This window comes from Procambarus clarkii, chromosome 88 (assembly GCF_040958095.1).
Source record: "Procambarus clarkii isolate CNS0578487 chromosome 88, FALCON_Pclarkii_2.0, whole genome shotgun sequence".
Classification (NCBI taxonomy): domain Eukaryota; kingdom Metazoa; phylum Arthropoda; class Malacostraca; order Decapoda; family Cambaridae; genus Procambarus; species Procambarus clarkii.
This window is the reverse complement of record NC_091237.1, coordinates 11,399,973-11,427,408: the sequence shown is the minus strand read 5'-3', so window position 1 is coordinate 11,427,408 and position 27,436 is coordinate 11,399,973. Positions and strand designations below refer to the sequence as shown.

The following is a 27,436-nucleotide window of genomic DNA, read 5'->3' as shown; positions in this document are numbered from 1 at the left end:
GGAAAATTTGATAGTTTACATAATTGGGGGAAGCTCTTACTGCAGGTTTTGTGGCTTTAGCCTCTCTTGAAGCCAGCTTGGTTTGTTTTGACTGACTTTCTGGTTGCCTTCCTCAGTGAGGTGGCAAAAATAAATGTCACCACTCTCTGCACATCTTTGAGTGCGCCAGGTTTTTGGCACTGGTCCCCGATAGGCCTATAAAACTTCACGGCTGATATGACCTAGTGATGGTATCATATCAGTATATAGTATCCTCAGGGAACCACCTGGGCTCACTCAGAAATTGGTGTTTCATTACATTCAATGCTGGGTTTTTTAATGTTTAGTACTATTTAAGAAACTAATATTTTGCTGGATTACTAGAATATTTTTCTCAGTGCTGATATTTCTCTGTGGCATGAAATTGTGAGGGCATGGTGATTAAAATGTAATGTATTTGCTAAAACTGTATTTGATGCTGAAAGACACAAGAATTTTTATGAGAGTATGCAATATAGAAGACACACTGAACCTCCAAACTGATGTAAATCAGTTTCGTGGTTAGCATACCTTCCAGAAAACATCATTATTTATGAAGATAAGTTTCAGCTACTCCACCACAGTAAAAATGAAACTATGAAAACAGAAATCACACATAAAATGCATTCAAATCCCACTATAGAAAGAAAATGCAATATAAAAGATTTGGGAACAGTTGTTTCAGAATACCTTAACTTTTAAGATGATAAAGTAGCTGCTACAACTGCAAGAGAAATGTCTTCCTGGATAATCTCAAACAAGAGATGCCAAACTAATAATGGTACTTTTAAGATATTAGTTCTCTCCAGGGGCCAGCTGGCCGAGCGGATAGCACGCTGGACACGTGATCCTGTGGTCCCGGGTTCGATCCTGGGAAACGATGGGCAGAGTTTCTTTCACCCTGATGTTACCTGGTAGTTAGTCAGTTGTCACAGGCTGCTGCTTGGGGGTGGAGGCCTGTTGACCAGACCACACACTAGAAGGTGAAGGGACGACGACGTTTCAGTCCGTCCTGGACCATTCTCAAGTCGATTCGTGGAGGCCTGGTCGAGGACTGGGCCGCGGGGACACTAAAAAGCCCCGAAATCAACTCAAGCGGGTAGAATATTGTTGCACACTAATAGCTCTACCTGAATCTGGAGGAAGTGCAGAGAGATCTTTTACTGCATGAATCCATTCAATAAACTATTTGAACTATTGGGAATGTTTAAAATTTCTTGAACTCTATTCTCTTAGTGTAAGCCTGAGAGATACATAATAATTTACACAATTTACACTTAAAAAACCTGAAGAGGACTGATTAAAAATATGAACGTGGAAATAACACGAGACCAGAAGGTATGGCAGGAAGTGCAAAATAACCCCGTTGAAAAACGCACAATGGACATAACTAGCCGACTTCTGGTGGTGTTAAAAAAGAGAATAGATATATGCCCCAAAAAAATTCCAGGCTGTGATTCATACATGAGGTTGTGAGCAGCAGCATCTTACAGCCTGGTTGATGGGACCACCAACCAAGAAGCATGGTCAGAGACTGTGCTGTGGGACATTGATTCCCACAACCAACGAAAGATAGACAAAAGATAATTTATAGGTAAATCAAATTACTACAAATACATTTTGAAAACAATTGTAAATATATATACTTCAACATTCAAAGAAATACATTAAATTCATTTCAGCTGGTGGTGCTCCTGGAGGTGAAACTACCTAAATACCACTTAATGTCAAAGTTCTCTGTACAAATTTTGTCTCTGGCTTTTGTGTATTTGTGTATAGGTATTTTGATTTCCTGGTATTAATTGTATTTGTCATCTTTGCCAATGTGATCAGTACATAGATACAACCTCAGTAGTGAATCTTTTGGCCTAGGAGGATATACATTTGAGACTTAAACAAGAATTCCCCTTTATTCTGGTTAATTTTAAACTTTCAGGCACAGAGACTGTCTGAAGAAGCTCATTCTGTTGGGAGTTTAGTGATGACACGGGTATCTGCCGAGCTCAAGATGGCACGTTCCCTTGTACGTCTGGCAGAGATACAGGCCACACTCCATGAACAAAGGTATTTGTGTGTGCAGGGAGTGAGGTCTAGCTCTTGGACCTTGCCACTTAACTATCAATTATTGTGTAAAATAACTCCCATCACACTTGTACTTTGATGAATTAATTTTGTTGTGGCCTACAAATCAAAGGGACTGAAGGAATCTTGTGTGAATGGAGTTGATGCAATAATACAGTATGCATGAGGCTTTTGTTTGAGGAAAGTTGAATTTGTGCAGCTGAAGTTAGTGAACCTGTTTGTAACAACTGTCTAGTGTAATGAAAGCCCTGGTTAAGAGAACAAAGTAAGATAGGATGAGACTTGGTGTGAATGAAGGAGTGCTTATACCAGTGCTTGTCAACACATGAAATACTTGTGGCATGTGGTGATTAAATATGAAATGACAGTCATGGAAAGATGTCAGTAGTAAAACCAGGGGAAATTGTTTGCTTAAGTATTATGTTGCCAGTATGGCAGAGTCATGGTGCCCATTCTGCCATCAATGATACAGATGGCTTAGTTGAGGAAGGCTAGATTGAGAGTGAACAGAACAGGAAGACACAGTAGTGAATAAGGCCAGGTGGAAGCATTGATATGATCGAGGGAAGATTTTGACTGTTTAGTTTGACGTGCAAGTTGGATTTTGTCTATAAAGCAGTTGATATACTGATGTGAATGATAGCACTGCTTTTCTGTATTTTTATAATGTGAGGAAATTTGTCAGTGACTGTCACTTTGAATATCTTTTTAATCCTCTTTTTTCCTGTTTGTCTATTTGGGCTAATTCCTTTACACCCCATGAAAGGTAGAAAGAGAGGCATGAGGTAATAATAATCACACCCTTTCAAATCTTTTTATATTGTTTGTAATCTGACCATAGATCATGATTAAAAAAAGTGGATGGATAATGAGATGTTAGGGAATTGTAAATTTTCCTAGAACCTTCATGACATATTTACTTTCACATTTCAGGATACTTTTTCTACGAGCTCAGAAAAGAGAACTGGAAGAAATGAAGGCACAGAATTCCTTCATGAGTGACACATAGTGTTGGCCTGCCTGTGATAGCTGCCTGGGACAGTTGTCTGGACATAGACATGCCTGGGAATATTTATAAAGTGTTATATTTTCTTAATCATGTTCTGGATGTGTGAACATTGGTCAAGTCCAAAGTGTTGGGTGTGGCAGTGTGGCCAGACCCCATTTCTGGGTCTTACTGGCTGTGGCCAACTTCCACCACTGCCATGACCACGACAAGAGGTGCAGTATGTGCACTGCCACATGCCTCGGTGACTGCTGGGTCCACACAGGATTCACCTGCTACCTGCCGTCCTGTGTCTGGACCGGCCTATCCTTGGCTACCCTCCACCGATGTCCCCAATGTCATCTATGTTTCTCTGTGATGAATGACACAACTAGACACCTCCAAAAGGCTGAGCCTTTACTGAACAGCTCTGCCATGTCACAATGTAATACCTGCTATGCCAGAGGCTGGCGCTGTATCACACTCCCTGGGGTCTTGAGGTTCACCCCTTTGAGCAACATCTGTCTCCTGTTCCCTTCGTCACACTGTGTTCCTTCTCTGCTGGCTGACTCGTCAAGCCCACATGGATACCTGGAAGTCTTGGCAGAGCTCTCCAGCCCATTAGGTTTGAAAAAAAAATTGTTGTATTTATTGCTTTACACATTTCACAACGGTACACTTGTGAACCACTATTCTTACCAGCTTGTTACTACTGGAAGGAAGCCGTCAATTAATACTGCAATCTTTATTTCCCTGTTATGGAAATAAGTTGAGTTTTCATTGATGATTCTAGTTCTGTAGTTGTGGTACACATTTCATTGCCTATTTGCTATCAGTAGATCCTGGAGAGCATAGTTGAATTTCTTTACTGCTTTCCATAATCAGTTATCCAAGTGTAAGTCCTGTGAATGTGTGTTTTGTGTTCTTGGTGACTGTCATTAGGTCCCCAGGGTTGGATTTGAGGCAGTGTCTCAGGCATTTCGATGCTAAAAATTAATGTTATTTAATTTATTGTTTTGCTGGCCAATCTGCATCTCAGTCATTATAGTTCCAACTGGGCTGTGAAAAGTTTGTCATGTTCTTAACCAATTGTTGACATTTCTGCTTCAGGAATGATGTGTTAAAATTCAGAATTTGAGATGAAACAGGTTAATGAGCATTTAGTTGAGAGGTCTTGGTCATGTTATGGATTTGGAGGTCACCTTACAATGACAGAAAACAACAGCTCTTTCTCCTTTATTTTATTATTTTATTGTACCCCTTCACATACTTCCTGCGATCAGGTCTTTAAGTTCTTTGTTTTAATTTTGGCATACCTTTTAAAGACAATTGACTATCATTAGATAGGATATCCTGATAGTCAGTCTCATCATGCAGTTTATGATTACATGATTATAGTGGAATCAATAACTTATTAATTTGATGTAACAGTTATGTATTCATCTTGTAATTATCAAAATGTATTTCTCTTGAGCTTGTGAGAAATATGATTGGCGTTGGACGCAATGGTCGGTCTCTTGGGAGGCTTCAGCCACCTCAGTTGTTCCTCAAAAAGTATAAACCTCAAAAACTAAGGGCCAAAGTTTTTTTTAAACATGGGAGTAATTGTATTGTCCACATTTTGTATTTGAAGTACACAAGTTTCAAAGTTTTGTGGCTGCCTTTGAAGGTTTTTAGATGTGACTTGTAGTGTGCTTGATTCAGTTGATGAGAGGTTGGAGGTATTGATGAAAGACCTTAATGTGATCATAGGCCAAGTGTATACAAAAAAATAAGCAAAACGGGAAAAGGGACTTTCAGTTGGTTAGCAAAATTTCCGGTTGAACAAAAAACTCCCAGTCACCATCGGTAGGTTACCGAGTTTGTAATGGTGCTAAATTATGATGGTTTTTGGGTGTGTTCAGTGAACGCTGTGATGTAGTGAGCAATTTCAGGGTAAAAGTTTGTAGTCTCGTATCTATGTTTTCTTGTGTTTTGGTAAAAAAAAAAAAGATCTAGTCTGAAAAATATATTAAGAGTTTGAATCTTTGTTTTGCCATTATATACAACAGCCTTGCAGGCACAAGATGCTGTAAAGTACATTGATGCATAATGGGTAAATTATAAATGTAAAAGAAGTGGCACAGTTAAATTGTGTAAAAAGTGCGCGACCTGTGAACTTGATCTTGCTAGAAATGTTCACACCACTTGGTGCCAAAGAAAGCTCTGTTGTTAATTCATCTTGTGTGCATTCATGTACTTGTGTGTCCTGTAAGTGCATTGCTGTGTACAGTAGTGGGCAAATTTTTGATCTGTGCCTGGCCAAATCAGGAAATACTGTAGTTATTTAATTGTTTGCTCAATAATAGCAAATTTTCAAGAATGAAATTATTGGCAGGTTTTTTCTTAAAGTGAGCAGTTTTCTTTTGTTTTTATGTACATGTGTTATAACTGCCAAGCTCAGCTCAAAAATATTTAATTTGCATTGTCTCAAAATTTATTTGAACGAGTATTTGTTAGTGACCAGAAAAAAAAACAGCAGCTATCACAATATGGATAATATAACACTAATATTATTGCATTCCATTTTCTATATGAATCTTTCGAACATCGCGATTATATTTACTACATTAAACTTCGGTGTTGCTTCCTTAATGTTTCTACTTTCTCAGACTTGCCAAGTATGCCTTTCATTTGTTATGCCCTGTGTATCATTTCTTGTCATCCTATATGTTTTCTTACAAAATAGTAAAATGAAGAGGAATTGGGATATGTTTATTTTTAACCCACACTGTTCAGTATTGATCTCTTGTTGGCATACAAGTTCCTGTGATTCTCTATTATGCTCACGCAGTTGATTCTTTTGTTCTCAGCAGGTAAATTTAGACATGTTTTTTCTTGATGTTCCTTGTTGAAACCTCCTTTATACCTCATGTGTCAATTCATGCCCAGTTCTATTGGGTCCTCTGCTGAGTTATAACCAATTTTTGCTTGGTTCTGTAATTCCAGATCTTTACTTGTAATATTTTTGTCCCCTTCCCATTTGCTGCAGTCCGGTGTAATGGCATGCCTAACAGGTTTGGACTTCAGCATAGTTTCCTTTTTCAATTTACACTGGAAGATGAAATAAGTTGAAGATTTTAAAACCTGTTGGCTATTCCTAGGTCTCCTGCACCAAACTTGGGCAGGCTGGGACACACACACACACACGGCTTATGGCCGAGTTAACAAGAGGCTACGGATTATTTATATAAAGTAAAACTGGAGTGGTCACCCTAGTTGGCCATTATTCTCATGCTTGTACATAATATATGCTAACATAGATGTACTCAGCATACATAGGTTTTGTACAAAAGAAAGGGGGCTAACATTGTGATAAATTGTAGGGATATTTCTGTTCTTTATACCCGTGGCCCTGTTGAACTGTGTGACCCATTGTTGCCTATTGTGTTCACCACCACATCACTCTAGAAAACTTGTTATATTTTATCTGATAATTTTTGTATATCAAAACTTAGTTCATTTGTACACACTCAAAAACTTAATTCACATCTTTGATAGCAATATTAAAATGTTATGGGATAAGTTCCAACTTGAAAAGTGAAATATTTAAAGGCTCATGTTTGAAACACGAGAGAACCATTATAGGACATATTTATTTAAATAATTTGATGTGCTGAATGGCCTCCAGCTTGGCTGTGATGACAGTGGTGTCTGTTCGTTGCCCAGCTGGTGACCAAGCTGACTTAGTGGACCTAGAGAATCGGATGTTTACAGGACACAGATTCACCATTTGTGTTGGTCTCCCCTTTTACAACACTTGCTTTAGGCCAATTAGCCTAATTTTGTAAATATCATTCCTTCTCAGAAAGGTTAAATAAAGCTGAGCTCCAGACACGACTTTCATTTATCCGGGATATTATTCCAATTAAACGTACTTATTTCAAGATTGTGGTTTGTCAGGAATACTTGGTTTTAACTTTGTAAAATGTATATCATATATATTTGAATGAAATGGGTTATGTTAAATAGTTCAAAGTTTTGCACATTAAAAATACAATAGCATATAAATTTTCCTTTATGATGAACAAAGTATTTGTTATAGCCAGTTCTTGTTGAGGGAATTAAACAAATGCATTGATGAAGGCTCATCCTGTGATGTCACATAGCATGTAAACTGGACAAGCTGCACTCATTAAAGGTCATATTTAATCATTCTCATTACAGTAATATAAGTAAATTCTTGCCTTATTTGTCAATTAAAAGAATGATTGAATGTAGTCGCTGGGAGGTGGAAAGGTGTCCCGAGTGGGACCAGCACTTTGGCCCATGCGACTAGCCATATTCTGTCGTCGATAATGCCAATAGGTTATTCTGTCCATGCGGGCCAGCCCTGGACTTATTTCCAGTGCAGACTCGGGGCACTAGGCTGCTAGTTGAGATGCGTGCCGAGGTAGCCCTGTGAACCTCTTCAGGGAGGAGGATTTTTCCCTGTAAGCGACCCCAGACCTGTCTCCATGTGCTGAAGTGAGTGATGCTTCCCAGCTGTCTGGTGACCCGGTGGTGGTGGTGTCGGTTTCTGCAGCCCGCCGGGATGAGTGTGTGGATGTTGAGGTGGTGGTTTGTGTGGTCCTGTCCCCACTGCCGGATCCCCCTCAGTCGCCCTTGCCTGCTCCGTCTCCAGTAGCAGTACTCAAGCCGGGACAGCTTTCCTCCAAGGAGTGCCGGACTAACCAAGCTGTGGTGGGTATGTGGGCCTACGGGCCGCTCCAAGCAACAGCCTAGTGGATCAAACTCTCACAAGTCAAGCTTGGCCTCGGGCCGGGCTTGGGGAGTAGAACTACTCCCAAAACCCCATCAATCGGGTATCAACCAGCACAAGTGATTTGAAGAGTACAACCATTGTGGTGGGGTCTCTGGATTTGAAAGTTCTTGTAATCCATCCTATCATTTTTCTGGCGATGCAATGTTTGCTTGGTTATGCTCCCTAAACGTTAGGTCGTCAGACATCATTATTCCCAAATCCTTTACATGCTGTTTTCCTACTATGGGCAGATTTGATTGTGTTTGTGTACTGTTTTATGTTTAAGGTCCTCATTTTTACCGTACCTGAGTACCTTGAATTTATCACTGTTAAACATCATGTTATTTATTGTGTGCTGCCCAGTCAAAAACTTTATTAATATCTGCTTGTAGTTTTTCAATGTCTTCAACAGAATTAATTTTCATGCTGATTTTTGTGTCGTCTGCAAAGGATGATACGAAGCTGTGACTTGTATTTGAGTCTATCCGATATGGGTATAAGGAAGAGCAGTAGTGCAAGGACTGTACCTTGAGGTACAGAGTTTTTAACTGTGCTTGGACTCGATTTTCTATTATTGACTGTTACCCTTTGTGTTATGCTCGACAGAAAACTGAGTATCCAGCGTCCTACTTTACCAGTTATTCCCATTGCTATCATTTTGTATGCTATCACTCCATGGTCACATTTATCGAATGCCTTTGCAAAGTCCATGTATACCACATCTGCATTCTGTTTTTCTTCTAATGCCTCAGTGATTTTGTTGTAATGATTAAGTAGCTGTGAGAGGCATGATCTTCCTACTCTAAATCCATTTTGGCCTGGGTTGTGGAGGTCATTGGTTTCCATGAAACTAGTGACCTGACTCCTGATCACTCTCAAATACTTTTATTATGTGGGACGTTAGTGCAACTGGTATATAATTCTTTGCCAATGCTTTGCTCCCTCCCTTGTGTAGAGGGGCTATGTCTGCTGATTTAAGCGTCTTGGTATCTACCCCGTGTCCAAGCTCTTCCTCTACATTATACTGAGTGCCTGTGCTACTGGCACCTTGCATTTCTTTATAAAAATTGAATTCCATGAGTATGGCCCCGGGGCTGAATGTATGGACATGTTGTCAATTTCCCTTTCAAAATCTGCTACGCTCGTGTTGATATTAGTTATATTTACAGGGGTTTGATATCACGCATAAAGAAGTTGTCCGGATCTTCCACTTTCATGCTGTTTTTTGGAGTGCTAAACATGTCCTCATACTACTCTTTTAGGATTTCACTATTTTCTTTGTCATCCTCCGTGTATGAACCTTCACTTGTACGAATAGGTCCAATACTGAAAGTGTTTTTGCTTTTTATTTCGCATATGTGAAGAAATATTTTTGATTTTTCTTTATTTCTTGAATTGCTTTCTGTTGTAGTTCCCTTTCTTCAGTCTGATACGAATGCTTCAGTCTGTCCGATTTCTTCAATTTCCCTGTTTAAATTATTCCTTCTTTGTATGGAAAGTCGTGTCTGTTTAATAATTTCCGTTATTTTTCCTTCTTTTGTAGTGTCGTCTGCGTTCTCTTTCTACGTTGGACCTCTTTCTGGCTTTCCTCAAAGGCACATGTTTCAGACAGACTTCATATGCTTCAGAAGTTAGTTTTCGGTGCGGTCTTCGGTGGTGTGTGGTCTGGTTCCCCCGGTCGTCGGGACTGCAGTAGTGCGGGATCGAGCTATGCGTGGTGTTGCGTGTCCACTCGGGGGCTCTGCTGCGGTGCCTCCTGGGAGATGTGATAACTCTGACGACCAACGCCCTGTCTCCAGGCGTTAGTGGCGGGTTGATACCTGGTTGATGGGTTTCTGGGAGTTCTACTCCCCAAGCCCGGCCCGAGGCCAGGCTTGACTTGTGAGAGTTTGGTCCACCAGGCTGTTGCTTGGAGCGGCCCGCAGGCCCACATACCCACCACAGCCCGGTTGGTCCGGCACTCCTTGGAGGAATAAATCTAGTTTCCTCTTGAAGATGTCCACGGTTGTTCCGGTAATATTTCATATGCTCGCGGGAATGGTGCCGAGTGGGTCTTTCCCTCGTGGTGTGGCCTGGGCCGACTCGCAGGACTATGGGGGGACTGGGAGCTCTTCTGTGGATTGTGATGATGGTGTGCAGGGAGCTGGTGTGGTGCTGGCGCGTGGCAAGGTGGTGTTGGTGGCTGGTGCGGGGGCCCCTTGGTTCCTGCTTCTTCCTCGCCTGCGTCGTCGGGTTCTCCGGCGCAGGGGATTGTGCCCTCTGATGTGGACGTTGGTGAGGCCCGTGACCTGCTCGTTATACTGAAAAGGACGTTCAGCGTGTGGCCTCTGTGCCCTTACCCCCTGTCCTGCTGTCCGATGTGCAGCTGTTCTCTGTGCTCTCACCCCCTGTGCAGTCGGCCCCAGTGCCGCCGCCCCGGCCCTGTGCTGTCGCCTCCTGTGCTGATGCCCCCTGTGCTGATGCCCCCTGTGCAGCTGCCTCTAGGGAAGCCGCACCCTATGTTGCGGACTCCGTCCCTGCCGCCTTCCGTTTCCCCATTCCTCTGTGCTGCGGCCGCCAGTGCTCTTGCCCCCTGTGCACCGCCCCCCCCCCAACCCCCGTGCTTCAGTCCCGTCAATCAGTCATCTACCCTGCCGCCACCCGTGATGGGGGGGGGGGGTCTCAAAGGGGAGATCCCGAACCGTATGTTTCGCACGAGTACCTCAAGTGATGGTGTCTCCCCGTCGGCCGAACAGTGGGTTGTGTGAGAAACCTACAAACTGAAGGGGAAGGGAATTATCAGGGGAAAGCGCCATTACGACTATATAGCACACCTACAAACTGAAGTATCCACATGAACGGTTTCCGGATGTTGTTGTTAAAGATTTAGCTACTCAGGACGAAGTGTCCATGTAGCACGGGCTATGGTGAGCCCGTAACAGGTTTTCCGGAGAAGTATTTTGGTTATATCCATTGAGGTTCGGTGTGGTTATGCTGGTTCCCGTGTGTGTGTGTGCGGGAGTGGCTGTTCTAGGTGTGTGGTGTAATAGGTTAAGTAACAATTGTAATTACGAAGCAATAAGACGCTTATCTTAACATACTAACAAGGTTAGGTAAGGTCGGTGTTTTCTATGAAGCTTTTTAAGGGTATCTATTATGGTTAGTATATCACCTATGCATGTAGTTAATAAGTCAATATTGACTATACGAATTTGCGAGAACGGGTTGTGGTGTGCTTGTGTCGGTGGTGGTTGTGTTTTGTGTTGTGGGGCACTTCGTTGCCTTATTTCCTTGTATTTATGTAGCTTACCGTTGGCATGCAGGCGATGAGTCACAATAACGTGGCTGAAGTATGTTGACCAGACCACACACTAGAAATTGAAGGAACGACGACGTTTCGGTCCGTCCTGGACCATTCTCAAGTCGATTCTCAAGTCGAAACGTCGTCGTTCCTTCAATTTCTAGTGTGTGGTCTGGTCAACTTACCGTTGGCATGTATATGTCGTAGTGGAATGCCTGAGTTTTGTGTTTGGTTGTTTGCTTTGGGCACTGTGTAGTGTGTTTCCCCGGTTCCTTTGTGTTCCGGTGTTTGTCCTCTGTGTGTATTGTCTGGCTTCTCTGTGTCGCGTGGCCTTTCAGGCCTTATTTTGTTTGTTACATGTTTATGTTTCTTGTTTCTGTACTCGAATTCATTTTTAATTTTGTTTGTGTTGTATACGTGCGTGTTATCACGCCCTTGTATATGTGTTTCCTGTTTATGTCTGTTTGTATCCCTGTTAATGTATGTTCAGGCGATTGCCGTTCTTATTGTATTTTTTATCAATAAAAAAAAAGAGCCGGCAGCTGACTCTCATAGCCAGAGAGCTTTGGGCGTGTTCTCGTCTGTCCGTTCCCGCCATTGCCCCAGATCCCATCACCTCTCCAGTCCCTGATGGGAGTAGTTTCTTATCGACGTGAACGTGAAATTCTCTCAACCATACTGCAAGTAGAAGGATTTCACCTGAATTTACTCGAGGACCACCATCTATCTAGTGGCCTCAACGGGGACAGGAAGCTGGTGGCTTGTCATACTTTTATGCAACGTTCACTGTTTGTAACAAATATCACGAGAGGTCTGAATATTTGAGAATCACAAATTTAAATGAAATTGCTGCCTTTTGTCGAGGCTATAAACGAATCAAAATAAACATATTAAGCATGGTGTGACAAGACAATTCATAAAGGTTTTCAGTGGTACTGTTTATTGATGAAAAAACATGTAGATTCGATAATTGTATGCTTACGTATACATTTTGTACTGTGGCCAGTTTTTTATCATTTATGTTAAATTTAAAAAACTAGAATAAGTCTTGCCTATTTTTTTATACAAATTTAGTATTCATGTTTATAAATCCACGATGTATTCTACAACTAGGCTACACACCTTAGTAATATAGTAAAGACCTGTTACAGGACTTTTGTAAAACTAAAACCACCCGATAACCACAATAACAGCTGGACAGGCAAGCTATGCAACACAAGTCACTTGTCGAGCACCTCCCAATGGTAGGATAAAGAGTAATTGGGTTTGTTTGTGCCAGTAGACAACCCGTCCTTCACTCAAGTCCATTACATCCAGCGGTCAACCCCACAGACGCAGTCATAAATTTTAACATGCTGTTCATTCAAAACAGGAATTTTCTCAAATATAAATTAATATTATAATAAATTAGCATATTGTGCATATATAAGCATAGGTTAGGTTAGGTGTTTAGGTTCTGTTGGCGATTATTTGTATTTGTAGTACGTGGGTGAAGCATTTACAGCGTTGTGGTTCGAGCAAAATTCGTCAGTGAAGCACTTGTTCCGGAAGTGTTCGAACGTCAGCAGTTGTGAGTCGTGTGTAAACCGTTTTTCATTCATTAACAGCGGGTTTGGCGGGTGCATGGAATCACTTTTGGGTCTTTGTTTGGTGGACGGGCTGCAGTAGAAGTTATCCCCCGGTAAAGGGAAGTATCAGGTGTGCCATGAGCACGAGCACCATTATCCCAGAGGTCTGTACATCAGACCGGAGGGGCCTGACAGCCGAGTGGACAGCGCTTCGGATTCGTAGTCCTGAGGTTCCGGGTTCGATTCCCGGTGGAAGCGGAAACAAATGGGCCGTTTCTTTTACTCTGATGCCCCTGTTCACCTAGCAGTAAATAGGTACCTGGGAGTTAGACAGCTGCTACGGGCTGCTTCTTGGGGGATGTGTAACAAAAAGGAGGCCTGGTCGAGGACTGGGCCGCGGGGATGCTAAGCCCCGAAATCTTCTCAAGATAACCACTCATGCGTACATTGGAGAAAGATAAATGTGGTTATGGTAATAGCGATACTTCTCATATGAAAAATAGTAGTATATATTATAAGTATAAGCCTCTGATACTTTTCTTGGATCACCTTACTCTAAAGCAAGCTGTCCATGGATATATTGATAGTCAATAATTCTTCGCAAGTATTCTTCCATTAGGATAGATAGCAGTGGATAGTTTCTGGAATGTTACTCTCTTATCCTTAGAGGTGAAGGGGCCAACGAGAGCCCTCTTGACGGTGACCAGGCTCCAGAGCCTGACCGAGAGCATGGCGCCCATGGTGGAGCCTGCCCAGTACACTATGATGTGCTCTGTGTTGGTGTGACCGCGGCAACTCCACTTCATGCTTGTTGCCAACACCGGGTTGAAGTATCCGCCGGAGTAGTTAAAAGCTGCGGGAAAATTTTGTCTTAAAGTTTCATAGTTATGTGCTTTATAATTTACAGATAACAAAAGTTATTTTCAGTGAGAAATAAATCGCCACTTAAGTCTGAAGGTGAGGGTCGAGCTATATAAAGATTTTAGTGTGTGCTGGTACAGAGCTGCACAACAGTAATTAGACGATCTTTTGTCAACAATTATAAAAGCTGCTTTGAGATAAATACCAAATTATTTTATGGATTACGTGTATTACATAATTTATTGCTGTGTTGAGTTGTACCCGCATAAAATTATGAACACTACCTAGAGAAAGTTTCATAAAAGCTTCATTGTGGTATTGTGCACAGATGAATTAGATCAGATTGAATTACAAAGGCTACTCTCTACTCACCTACTAGAACCATACAGGTGGCAAAGAAGGAGTCGATAGCAGAGGCAAACTTTGGCTTTACCTCGCCCAGGGCTCTCGAGAAGAGGCGACAAGAGCAAGTCAGGAGACTCTCCAACAGGAAGCCAACAGCAACAGGTACCTGAAGTGCGGCCAGACAGTCATCAACCCTAAGGCTTCCCTGTGCTTCTGCCACCTCTGTCATCCATAAATGTTTTGCCCACCTGCGGGATAGGTGCCAGCGTTATAATACATACACAAGAATATTACTGGCTAAACATCTCACATTCCGTCCACGGGCTATGTTCATTTCATCCATTGGCCGACCGGACCCTCAAATACACATTCATCAATTTTAACATGCTGGTCATTTGAAATAGAAATTTTCTCAAATATAAAATAATATTATTATATATTTTCATATTTAAGTTAGGTGTTAGATTTTCATATATAGGGTTAGGTTAGGTGTTCAGGCCAACCCGTCCTCGACTCAAGTCCAAAAACATCCAGTGGTCGACCCCACAGACGCATTCATAAATTTTTACATGCTGTTCATTCAAAACGGGAATTTTATCAAATATAAATTAATTTTACAAATTATCATATTGTGCATACATAGGCATAGGTTAGGTTAGATGTTTAGGTTCTGTTGGCGATTATTTGTGTTTGTAGTACGTGGGTGAAGCATTTACAGCGTTGTGGTTCGAACACAATTCGTCAGTGAAACACTTGTCCTGGAAGTGTTCGAACGTCATCAGTTGTGAGTCGTGTGTAAACCGTTTTTCAATCATAAACAGCGGGTTTGGCGGCTGCATGGAATGTACTTTGGGTCTTTGTTTATGAGGACAAGCTGCAACTATTAAATAATTTCATTATTTACACAACGATTCTCTATCTAGAAATTAAACATTCTTCTTGTAACTCATTTTATATACATGCACTTCCCCAAATAAACATTATTATTATTTGTGTAAATCACGAAAATTAAAACGTGATGAAAAATGTGACGGTGTATTATTATTATTATTATTAACAATTATTATTATTATCATTCTTATTGATAGCTGATGAGCATTAATCTTTTTACTCTAGTAAATATAATATTTGTTTTAAAGTTAAGACATTGTTAAATATATCACCATTTTCACTCACTTGATGGACGCGAGTCCGCCAGCAAGCTGAGCAACAACTTTGAGTGCAACATGGAGGGGGTTGGCACCGACCTCCACGTACTCCTCCAGCAGGCTGTAGGGGCAGGCGGTGACGCTGCTACCCCAGGTCCTGTCTCGGCACAAGATGATCAGGAATAGATAGACACTGTATGCCGGCATCCCACAATTCCGAGCCACTAGAAGGAACAGCGAGGGAATAGCAATACAGGTTAGATCATTCAATTTTCTATTGAGTACATTTTTGTTTGTCCTCCATCTTTTACACATGCAAATTTTTGTATCCTGTTGTGAGTTTTTCCATCTGTTCTTCCGATTTTTGTGTCAAATTACAATTGCATTCTGTTGTATCCTCTAGGCCATTACCCAACCTTAAGGCTAGTTTCGATGTTATGACCATCCCATTCAACCACAGTGTCCTTATGTCCTTACGTTGCAGTCCCATAACCCTCCCAAGCAGCGACTTCAGAAGGAAGCGACACCACAGGCACTCACCTCTGGACAGTTCCGTAGAGGTGGCACACATCTCCGCTGCAGCGACCAGCTCCAGAAGGCAGCTCTTCGCCAGCTGGCTCCGTACTATTTCACTCAAGCGGCCTCGGACGATGTGCGACACGACCATCTGCGTCAGTATAGTAGCAGACGACACAAGTATCGACATGTCCTGTAGGTGATGGTATTAAATCAATCAATTAGATATCGTCTTCAGTCCAGCAGCCGTACATAATGGTGTATATGTTTATAAGAAATCCTATTTAAAAAATAGTAATATCAAATACAAATTATTATTGCATATGGCCTTGTCATGTTCTCAGCAAACGGCAGCATCCGTTTGTATGCGCTGCGTTTCATACGCCAGCAGTATGTAAACAACAGGGAGCGTGCAGGTCGCCCGCCACGCTTGGACGCTGCTATTCATGTAGCAATGTACCCTGGTGCAGTCATCGGAAGGGTAAACCCTTCATGCAAACTGCACCTACTATCAACAAGAAGAAGATGTACCAATGTAAGTATTAAAGTCAGTAACCAAGCAATGGCTTTATATCAACCCCACATCCAAGACTTCCACAGCAACACAGAACACCACAGCCTTGAACGTTTGCATAATAGTTTTGTTAAAATTGCTATCGATGCAATGTTCAGGCAATGTTCATTCCATCTAGCAGCCGACACCAAAGACGCCCTCATCAAGTTTAACATGGCTATTCTTTCAAAATAGTAATGTTCTCAAATATAAATTAATATATTACATTAGCATATATTGTGCATATTTAGGCTTTACAAAGAGGGCTACATGAATTACACAAATAGTCGGAAGACTGGCAAATGTTTTTTAATATCGAAAAATGTTGGGGTATGTCCATGCAACTTGGGGTATGTCCATGCATGTTGGGGTATGACAATACACATCACAACTACGATATTAACAATATTACCGTGCAGTAGATTGATGCAGAAATGGTCCTTGGAGTCAGAATCCACCAGTCACCGAAAATTGCACATCAAGTGGGAGCTGCAGTAAAAAATCCAACCAAACCGTAAGAACAGGCAAACGAGCATTTGACTTAAAGGAAAAGAAGGTAGTTATTCAACTGTATAAACCTCTGGTGCGCTCCCAGTTCAATCAATATATCTAAGCATGGGTCTTTAGAAAGACTCGCTTTGAAGAAAGTTTAACATCAGGCGACAAAAATTATTCCAGAACTAAGGAACGGTTGAGGGCCAAAGGCTAACAACACTGCAAACTACATATGACCACTTTAAAAGGTCAGATATGATACAAATAAGCAACCCGTACTCAAGCCAGGCTCGTTAAAGCTGCGGCCGTTCCTAAGACGTATTAGTCAATTTTAACGTATTGTGTATTAACTATAGATTGATTGATGAAGATTAAGCCACGCAAGAAATGGCATGGGCATGAATAGCCCGTAAAAGATCTATAAACAATAGTTGTTTTAGATTCAGGTACTCTGAACAAAAAGTTCCAAGTAGCACGGGCTATGGTGAGCCCGTAGTGGACTTACCTGGCACAGGAGCAGGTGTGTTAACAATAGATTTGTTCTCATTTATATATTAATATCACTAAGAACTCTTTGACCCGTTGGTGCGGTGGTCACGGTACTGTGTACGTTTAGGGGTGATCCTGGACGGCATGGGTTCGAATCCTGGCCGGATCATAGAGTTCTTAGTGATCTATGGCTTGCGCGTTCATGCAGCTTTCTCACATATATTATATATGTGTAATTAGGCGTAGGTTAGGTTAGGTGTTTAGGTTTACAGTCTACATGGAAGCATTGGGGTCAAATTACCGGAAAAGGGGAGGGGTGACAAGTAATATTTTAGTTCGTTAAAGCCGCTCCAACCCACCTCAAAACAGAAAATTTACAGACGGCCATCACGATAAGAGGTAAACAGTGCCCGGTTTGTGTTCGGTGGGTAGAATGCGCAGGACCATGTGGCGTTGTACTGCAGGCTGTAAGCGACCAACAGTGTGTCAACAAGTAGTGGCGGGTCCTCTGGTAGGTTAGGAGAGGACACTTTATATTTACCGTTTTCTTGACGTTGGGAAACCTCAATGCATCCAGTCTTGACAACCAAATGCAGACTCGACCTAATCTACTTAGAATAATCTTCGTACACAGGTAACATGAGGCCTCGACTCATCAACTCCACACCTCAGTTCACAGCCCGTCCTCGACTCAAGTCCATTCCATCCAGCGGTCGACCCCACAGACGCATTCATAAATTTTAACATGCTGTTCATTCAAAACAGGATTTTTTTCAAATATAAATTAATATTATAAATATTAGTATTATAATATATTAATTAATATTAATTATTAATATAATTATAATTAATATTATAATATATTAATATTATAATATATTTGTCCTCCAAACAAAGACCCAAAAGTGATTCCATGCACCCACCAAACCCCCTGTTTATGAATGAAAACTGGTTTACACACGACTCACAACTGCTGACGTTCGAACATATCCGGAACAAGTGCTTCACTGACGAATTTTGTTCGAATCACAACGCTATAAATGCTTCACCCACGTACTACAAATACAAATAATCGCCAACAGTACCTAAACACCTAACCTAACCTATCCTATGCCTATATATACACAATATGTTAATATATTATAATATTAATTTATACTTGAGAAAATTCTCGTTTTGAATGAACAGCATGTTAAAATTTATGAATGCGTCTGTGGGGTCGACCGCTGGATGTAATGGACTTGAGTCGAGGACGGGTTGACTGGATAGAATGGACTTGGTCTGAGGACGGGTTGCGTCCATAATCCTTGCACTCGAGCGCGTATATAAATCCAAAGATGTCACGCTAATTGTAAGTGACTCCTTGTCATACTTGACTGTCCTCAGCTCTCCAAGGTATAACTCTGATGTGCCTGTATCTGAAGTTAGACACAGATATAATTAAATAATCAACCTTACCTTGAGGTTACCTTGAGGTGCTTCCGGGGCTTAGCGTCCCCGCGGCCCGGTCGTCGACCAGGCCTCCTGGTTGCTGGACTGATCAACCAGGCTGTTGGACGCGGCTGCTCGCAGCCTGACGTATGAGTCACAGCCTGGTTGATCAGGTATCCTTTGGAGGTGCTTATCCAGTTCTCTCTTGAACACTGTGAGGGGATTGTCAGTTATGCCCCTGACATCCATCAACGATGGAGTCAGATTTTGTCTCCTGTGGATTCCATCCCATACTGGTCTCCGAATGCATGATAGAACTGATGAGTTAACCAAAATCTTTACCCGTAAAGAGGGAACTGATTACCATCTTGGACTGCCTTTGAGCAGTCTGAAGGCAGTAATATTCTGGGAACATCAACAAAATCTCGTAGACTTGAGGCAAAGTGAAACAAAGTAACACCAGTTACTCCATCTATCATCATTCTATTATGCAGGAAGAACCGCATGTCTATGGGTCATCCAATAAGGTTAGCAGATTTCTAGATGTTACCACCGCTAGGCTTAGGTTCGGCTACAAGTACCTCTGGCAGTTTGTAACATGTGCTGATGTAGACTTGACTAAATGTAAACTCTGTCAGCAGAACTATTCGGATACTTTGCGTCATTATATAATGTAACGTTTCTGCCCGAAACGCTGCGCGTACTAGTGGCTTTACAAGACTGTAATTACCATATTATGTATCCTCACATTCACAATGTACATTCTTGTATATGCATAAATAAATAAATAAATAAATAAATAATGTGAAAAAATCGCGGAATTCAGAGATAACACCATCAATGGAGTCCAAGAAATGTGTAAGTACTTCATTCATAATGATGTGCTGCCAGGAATCTTAGCGAAGTATCCAAAATTTGCTTATTGTAGGTGCAACTGCTCATGACTGTAAAACCCAGTTGGGTGGACGTGGAGCAAGACTAGTAACTGTGTGACTCACCATAGATGTAAAGTGCCTTGTATAGCGACTGTTGTGAGGCTCTTGTTGAATCATTTATGATATAAAACATTATTGATATGATTTGTGTAAATGAATTTTTATATATGTACATGTGTATGTAACATTAACATTTGTGTAACTAGCTTCAAACGATTGTCACGTGCTTAGCTAAACGAACTATGGGGGTTCAGTTCCTGAACCCATTATGTGCCTCTTTAACCTTTCCACCGCCGCCCACAGGATGGATATGGGGTGCATGATAAAGAAATTGAATTTAATTCTTCACGCACTATTGTTATAAAAGTTTACTTATTATTATTATTATTATTATTATTATTATTATTATTATTATTATTATTATTATTATAGTCTGTTTTTTTATTTAGTTTTTCCATACATCATGCATGTATGATTTGACTTTTAGCTACCGTATTTAATGTTCAGTTTCGCGTTGTCGTGGAGAGGAAGCCTATTGGCTTGGCGAGCGCGTCCTAGGCTATAAGGACTGACTTTCTCCAAGATGCGACCCATAACAGTTGCCTAATTCCAGGATACCTATATTTTCAGCTAGTCAAAAGGAGACAGTCGTGTGTAAGGAAACTTACCAAAACTTCTCGCCCTTGCCAGGGAATCGAACTCATGATCAATCGGTTGCAGTCATCTGCACTAATCACTACGCTCGTATATTAATACAAATTTGTAAGCATGATTATTAGGTCATAGCTTTAGCAATATGTTGTTATTTTTCGTATCGTTGATGGCGGACTTCATGGTCCAAAACGCAAAACAAACGAACACTAGCGTTCAACAGAGACGTTGGTGTTAGTATTCATATTATTAACACAAAACATGAATAAAGAAATATATAATTGGAAGACTTTTAGATTTATCAGTCAGTCTCTTTCTCTCCCTGTAGGTATTTATTCTGTCCGGTGGAGTACCTGGTACGAGGATGCTTGTGATGCTGGGCAGGGCTCCGTGAACATTATGGTGCTAGTACTCTGATTGGTCACTCACTCACCTGCATGACGCTAGTGTCTCCTAACGCTGTTGCTTGCGGGCTTTCACCGGTCGTCAGGCGTTGACGGTAAGACAAATATGTAATTAATGCAGGCATTGTTTGTTTGCGTATCTGTGCATGTAGGATAACGTTATGTGTATTCACTTAATTGTGTCTGTATGACCGAGCGTCTGCTCTTGGGCCCCGACTTTTCAACTGTGTCTCTCAGTTCCTGAAAGCATTTTTTCAAGTCTGCGAAAGTGCATGCTCACCTATATACGCTTGCAGGTTGAGCATCAGCTCCTGGGCCTCAGAGTTCAGTCGCCAGTTGTCTATTGTAATAATCCCCGACCCTCATGATTCCTATCATACGCGCTCTTGAAACTATATGTATGGAGGTAGCCTCAACTACTCCCACTTCTTACTCAACAACCCGCCCTCCTAAGATTTCCCTACGTCAAGAAACTGTCGTACTAAAGTCCCCTATCCTAACCAAGTCCCCAAAACAGAAAAAAGAGACAGTATGTCAATTTCGCGAGCCGCTAACATTTTGTAGAAAGACGATTTTTTGGCTATAGGTAAAGTATACGTCAAAATGCGACGCTCTATTAGGAGGACGGGTTACCCGCTCATTACTCACACATTTAAGAGAAATCATGCATTCACTTGAATATTATATTGTAGAATATCTCATGCTGACTGACTTCCGACGCCTTGGGTCAAGATATGCTGAACTCTGTAAATACTATCTTAATACTGGAACACTCGATGATAATCAGGACCTGTACCCAAAATTTACTGTGTAATCCGCCAGTTGGGTAATATGTGTGATGCAATTACAACTTGAACTTGCAAAAGTACTTTAATCGCCTGCGGTTGAGAACTCAGTAACACAATATATACCAGATCTATTTCACTAAAAAAAAGTAGGATAATCGAAAAGATATAGTTATGTTAGTTAGAATTATAATGACTTTGTAAATGCACCTCAATCACATTGTGAACTCACAACCCAGCCCCTCACAACACAGGCACTCACAACCCAGTTACAACGCAGCCACACACAACACAGCTATACACAACACAGCCACTCACAACGCAGCCACTCACAACATAGCTTTACACAACCCAGCCACTCACAACACAGCTATACACAACACAGCCACTCATATCAGAAGTGTCAACCTGCTAGTAGTGAGAGAAATTCGGTGTCTGGAGTAGCAATATATTAACTTCAAGAGAAAGTGAGACTTACCTTCCCTCAGCCATGAAAGGAACTCTGAAGTATATTGTATACTTGACTCTGCAGACTTTAGAGCACTGAGGGCTACTCCACACCCCTGAGATGCTGCCTCCACCACCTCCGGAGCAACTCTACACTCACACAAGTTTAGAAACACACACAAGTTGTGTGAGTGTGTTTCTACAGCTATATCTTGCTCTGGTTAGGCCCCATTTAGATTATGCAGTTCAGTTTTGGTCGCCGTACTATAGAATGGATATAAATTCACTTCAACGTGTCCAGCGTGGGATGACTTAGTTAATTCCCCAAATTAGAAATCTTATGTTCTTATGTTCGTTGGTTGGACATGTATATGAGAGGGATTGGGGGGTTATAGATAGGAGCTGCCTCGTATGGGCCAATAGGCCTTCTGCAGTTAACTTTGTTCTTATGTTCTTAAGTTTAGAAACACACTCTACCATTTGATCAGAGTCCAAGTATGTTTATCGAGACAAGAACAAAATCATGACGCTGTCCTGACGCTTGGCATTTGGTATTTATGTTGAGTAAATTAGTATATACATGTTTTATGGAAGTATTATATAATTTTATGCATTTTTAGCTACCGAGCTAAAGCTCCCGGGGACTATTTTTGGACCAGTGACTCCTAAATGATTGATTTATAAAGATTAAGCCACCCAAGAGGTGGCACGGGCATGAATAGCCCGTAAAACACCTAAATGTTGTCAACTGTATTATATAGACCAGCGGGTGACCCCGCCTTCAGAGCGCCCGCGACGCTGCTCCCAGTGTGCTCGCTATCCCTACACTGACACGGTACTCTTATCTCTCTTTACACTTTTCTGAGATGAACTTCAGCAGCCATTTTCTAGATCATTTCTCCAGTTTGTCCAGGTCGTCTTGTAGTCTCTGTCTAGCTTCATCTGTCTTGATTCTTCTCATAATTTTTGCATCCCAAGCAAACATTGAGAGGAATGAGTCTATACCCTTTGGAAGATCATTTACATATATTAGAAACAGGATGGGTCCAAGTACTGAGCCCTGTGGGACTCCGCTGATGACATCTCGCCTCTGTTGTTTCTCCCATCACAGTTACTCGCTGTTTCCTGTTACTTAGATACTCCCTTATCCACTGGAGCACCTTTCCTTTTACTCCTGCCTGTTGCTCCAACTTCTCTTTCTTGCCTAATTTGTGTTGCCTGGTCATAGAATTCTATTAAACCTGTGAGGCACGATCTGCCATCCCTGAACCCATGTTGGTGGTGAGTTACAAAGTTATTTCCCCCCCAGATGCTCTACGAGCCTTTTCCTCACGATCTTCTCCATCTTGCATGGTATACAAGTTAGGGGAACTGGCCTGTAGTTCAGTGCCTCTTGCCTGTCACCCTTTTTGTATATTGGGACTACATTAGCTGTCTTCCAGCTTTCCGGTAGGTCTCCTGTTTCCAGTGACCTGTTATACATCATAGAGAGTGGCACACTTAGTGTTTCTGCACCTTCTCTTAATATCCACGGTGAGATTCTGTCAGGCCCAACAGCCTTTGTCACATTCAGCTCCAACAGATTCCATTTGACCTCATCACTGGTGAGGTCAAATTCCTCCAAGGTTGTTTTGTTTGCCGCCTCCTCATTTAGTGCAGGGGCTTCTCCTTGTTCTATTGTGAAGACCTCCTGGAATCTCTTGTTGAGTTCTTCACATACATCTTGTCATTCTCTGTGTATCTGTTCTCCCCTTTTCTCAGTTTCATCACCTGTTCCTTCACTGATGTTTTCCTCCTGATGTGGCTGTGAAGAAGTTTTGGTTGGGTCTTTGCTTTATTCGCGATGTCATTTCCATACTGTCTCTCTGCTTCTCTCCTCACTCTGAGGTACTCATTTCTGGCCCTCTGGTATCTCTCCCTGCTCTCTGGTGTTCTGTCATTCCTGTAGTTTCTCCATGTTCTTATAATCAATTGCTTCGCTACCTTACATTCCTGATTGAACCATGTTTCTTCTGTTGCTTTTATTTTTTCTCCTTTTGGGCCGGGATAAACCTGTCTGCAGCTTCCTGGCACTTCTGGGTGACATAATCCATCATATCCTGTACAGTCTTCTCTCTGAGTTTCCCGTGGTATTCCCATTAGGAAGTTTCTCATCTCGTCATATTTTCCTCCTCGGTAATTTAGTCTTTTCCCTTCCAATCCCATCCTTGGATAAGTCATCCCTACCTGTGCCAGATACTCATATGTCAATACACTGTGGTCACTCATTCCCAGTGAGCATGTATGTATGTTGACCAAACAACACACTAGAAAGTGAAGAGACGACGACGTTTCGGTCCGTCCTGGACCATTCTGGACCTGGACCATTCATGTATGTATGTATGTATGTATGTATGTATGTATGTATGTATGTATGTATGTATGTTTGTATTTATGTAGAGAGCCTCTACCAAGGCTCACACACTTTGTCAATGTTTTGCGGCACCATTGTTTCGTGGTACTAATTACTGTTCCAGTGTACAAATAAATTACTGTTGCACTGTACTAAAAATTACTGTTGCACTGTACTAAAAATTACTGTTGCACTGTATTAATAAATTGGTGTTCCACTGTATAATAACTTATTGTTCCATTCTACCACTGTAGTAATAAATTACTGTACTATTGCACTAGGGTACCAATAAATTACTATTCCACAGTACACTTGTACAAATAAATCACAGTACCACTGAACCACGGTACTAATCAATTACTATTTTACTGTACCACTACTAATAAATTATTCTTCCACTGTACCACTGGACTAATAAATCACTGTACTACTTTACAACTCTACTAATCACTAACTACCCCATTGTACCATTCTTTCACCGCGCAAATGTACCTCCACCAAATTGTACCATCACTGTACTTCTACCTGTACACCAGAAGCTTCACCTATGTACCCCTCGACGATTACAGTACCCCAGGGCAGGAGTACAGTACCCCAGGGCAGGGGTACAGTACCCCAGGGCAGGGGTACAGTACCCCAGGGCAGGGGTACAGTACCCTAGGGCAGGGGTACTGTACCCCAAGGCAGGGGTACTGTACCCCAAGGCAGGGGTACTGTACCCCAAGGCAGGGGTACTGTACCCCAGGGCAGGGGTATTGTACCCCAAGGCAGGGGTACTGTACCCCAGGGCAGGGGGTACAGTACCCCAGGGCAGGGGTACAGTACCCCAGGGCAGGGGTACAGTACCCCAGGTCAGGGGGTACAGTACCCCAGGGCAGAGGGTACAGTACCCCAGGGCAGGGGTATAGTACCCCAGGGCAGGGGTACAGTACCCCAGGGCAGGGGTACAGTACCCCAGGTCACAGTACCCCAGGGCAGGGGTATAGTACCCCAGGGCAGGGGTACAGTACCCCAGGGCAGGGGTACAGTACCCCAGGTCAGGGGGTACAGTACCCCAGGGCAGGGGTACAGTACCCCAGGGCAAGGGTGCAGTACCCACAGACGTCAGCGCGGGGCACCATCGGGGCAACTAGCCGCTCTCTCAACTACTCATCAACGCCAGAGGTGAATAATGTTGGTATTGAACGATTAATATGATTAATGAAGAGTTCGTGTGAATGAAGGGTTCGTGTGAATGAAGGGTTCGTGTGAATGAAAGGTTCGTGTGAATGAAAGGTTCGTGTGAATGAAAGGTTCGTGTGAATGAAAGGTTCGTGTGAATGAAAGGTTCGTGTGAATGAAACGTTCGTAGGAATGAGGTGTTCATGGGAATGAAGGGTTCCTGTGAATGAGGGGACCAACATGTCAGCGGTGTTTACATACAACACGTGGTCGCGTGACGTCAACGGTGTTTACATACAACACGTGGTCGCGTGACGTCAACGGTGTTTACATACAACACGTGGTCGCGTGACGTCAACGGTGTTTACATACAACACGTGGTCGCGTGACGTCAACGGTGTTTACATACAACACGTGGTCGCGTGACGTCAACGGTGTTTACATACAACACGTGGTCGCATGACGTCAACGGTGTTTACATACAACACGTGGTCGCGTGACGTCAACGGTGTTTACATACAACACGTGGTCGCGTGACGTCAACGGTGTTTACATACAACACGTGGTCGCGTGACGTCAACGGTGTTTACATACAACACGTGGTGGCGTGACGTCAGAGCAACTGTTCCGTAGGTGTGCAGGTGCACGCTCCTCAGCTGTACCGTTCCACCTCTCTAACCCTTCACAACTGTACCGCTTCGCATCAGCCCCGTTCCTCAGCTGTCAACTGCTCCATAGTTGCATCATTCCGTGCCAGTACCGATCCATCACTGTACCTCCTGAGTACTATACCACTGTACCGCTCCACCACTGTAGCCATCAGCGTACCTGCGCACCGACGCTCGTCCACTGCACCACCGTGTACCCCACACTCCGCCCGTCAGCAGCAAGGGGAGCCATTGTGTCCGGTGTGTACCCTGCACGGTACTTGACTGATACCCTTCACCACCCTCACACTCTCACACTCACCCCCCCCCCTCACTCGACCCCCCCCCCCTCACTCGACCCCCCCCCTCCCTCCTCCCCCACTCACCCCACCCCACCACCCCCAACATCCATTATTTATGTCCAACTTGATGTGAATTACTAAAATGAAAAGGCGCAAGGTCCTTAATTACATGATACTTGAAGAATGTTCAAACTGTGTGGGGCTCCCAAATTATTGTGCAGCCAGAAAAGATAACGTTGTTCAAAAGTGACCTTGTCAAGGCCACGATGTTCAAAAGTGACCTTGTCAAGGCCACGTTGTTCAAAAGTGACGTTGTCAAGGCCACGTTGTTCAAATGTTTAACTCGAGGTCAAAAAAACATTCGAGCCACGATTCCCTGTATCAACGACCGTTGAGTGAACAGTTTTGAACGAACGATACTCTTTACAAGGACATGCGAGTGAACATCATTGAACATTCCACTAACGGTATAGAACCATATACGGAGTTCAAGTCAGACAATAACGAGTCATTAGCAATGTGGGGACCAGTAATTGGCTAGTCAGGGTCTACCCTGGCCAATGGCAAGGCAGTGGGAACACCCGTCCACTTGCTAGCCAGACCCATGCGCTCCACTAACCACATGGACTGACGCTGAGAATGGACTGATGCATGGACTGACGCATGGACTGACGCATGGACTGACGCCATGGTCTGGCGCATGGACTGACGCATGGACGCAGAGAAATTCGCTCTTCAGCCCAGTGACATAACCAGTCATAGGAGTAAAGGGAGAAGGGAATTAACAGACAAAAAAGAAAGGAAGGATTAAATACACGGCAAAGGAAGAGGATAGAGCCTAGAGAGAGCGTAGAAGAAAAGAGAAGGATTATAAAGAGAGACGGAGAGGGAAGATAATGGGTTATGTGAGAGGGAGAAGGGTTATAAAGAGCCGGGTTATAAAGAGCCCGGGTTATAAAGAGCCCGGGTTATAAAGAGCCCGGGTTATAAAGAGCCGGGTTATAAAGAGCCGGGTTATAAAGAGCCGGGTTATAAAGAGCCGGGTTATAAAGAGCCGGGTTATAAAGAGCCGGGTTATAAAGAGCCGGGTTATAAAGAGCCGGGTTATAAAGAGCCGGGTTATAAAGAGCCGGGTTATAAAGAGCCCGGGTTATAAAG

At 42.6% G+C, this 27,436-nt stretch overlaps 2 protein-coding genes across 5 annotated transcripts in view; one reads left to right on the top strand and one right to left on the bottom strand.

Annotated features, from left to right (window-relative positions):
* LOC123745884 (WW domain-containing adapter protein with coiled-coil wacky) overlaps window positions 1-6,959 on the top strand; it is a 96,011-nt gene extending 89,052 nt beyond the window's left edge. For 2 of the 3 annotated variants that reach the window (XM_045726987.2, XM_045726986.2), the window contains 2 exons: window positions 1,955-2,082; window positions 3,034-6,959. In XM_045726987.2, coding sequence (XP_045582943.1) covers window positions 1,955-2,082; window positions 3,034-3,109 — 204 coding nt within the window. In that variant the 3' untranslated portion in view covers window positions 3,110-6,959. The remainder of the gene's footprint in view (window positions 1-1,954; window positions 2,083-3,033) is intronic. The other variant, XR_011225695.1, reaches the window with a different exon arrangement.
* A 6,250-nt stretch (window positions 6,960-13,209) lies between these two features.
* LOC123745748 (aquaporin-11) lies at window positions 13,210-17,802 on the bottom strand. 2 transcript variants are annotated; one of them, XM_045726567.2, is made up of 5 exons: window positions 17,665-17,802; window positions 15,611-15,779; window positions 15,099-15,294; window positions 13,950-14,170; window positions 13,210-13,569 (listed from the first exon to the last, which is right to left on the bottom strand). In XM_045726567.2, exons 2-5 carry the CDS (start codon window positions 15,774-15,776, stop codon window positions 13,304-13,306), a joined length of 849 nt encoding a protein of 282 aa, XP_045582523.2. In that variant the 5' UTR covers window positions 15,777-15,779; window positions 17,665-17,802; the 3' UTR covers window positions 13,210-13,303. The 2 variants fall into 2 exon arrangements, with proteins under 2 accessions (XP_045582523.2, XP_045582521.2); XM_045726565.2 differs by having other exon boundaries at window positions 17,483-17,731.
* Window positions 17,803-27,436: the final 9,634 nt, after the last annotated feature.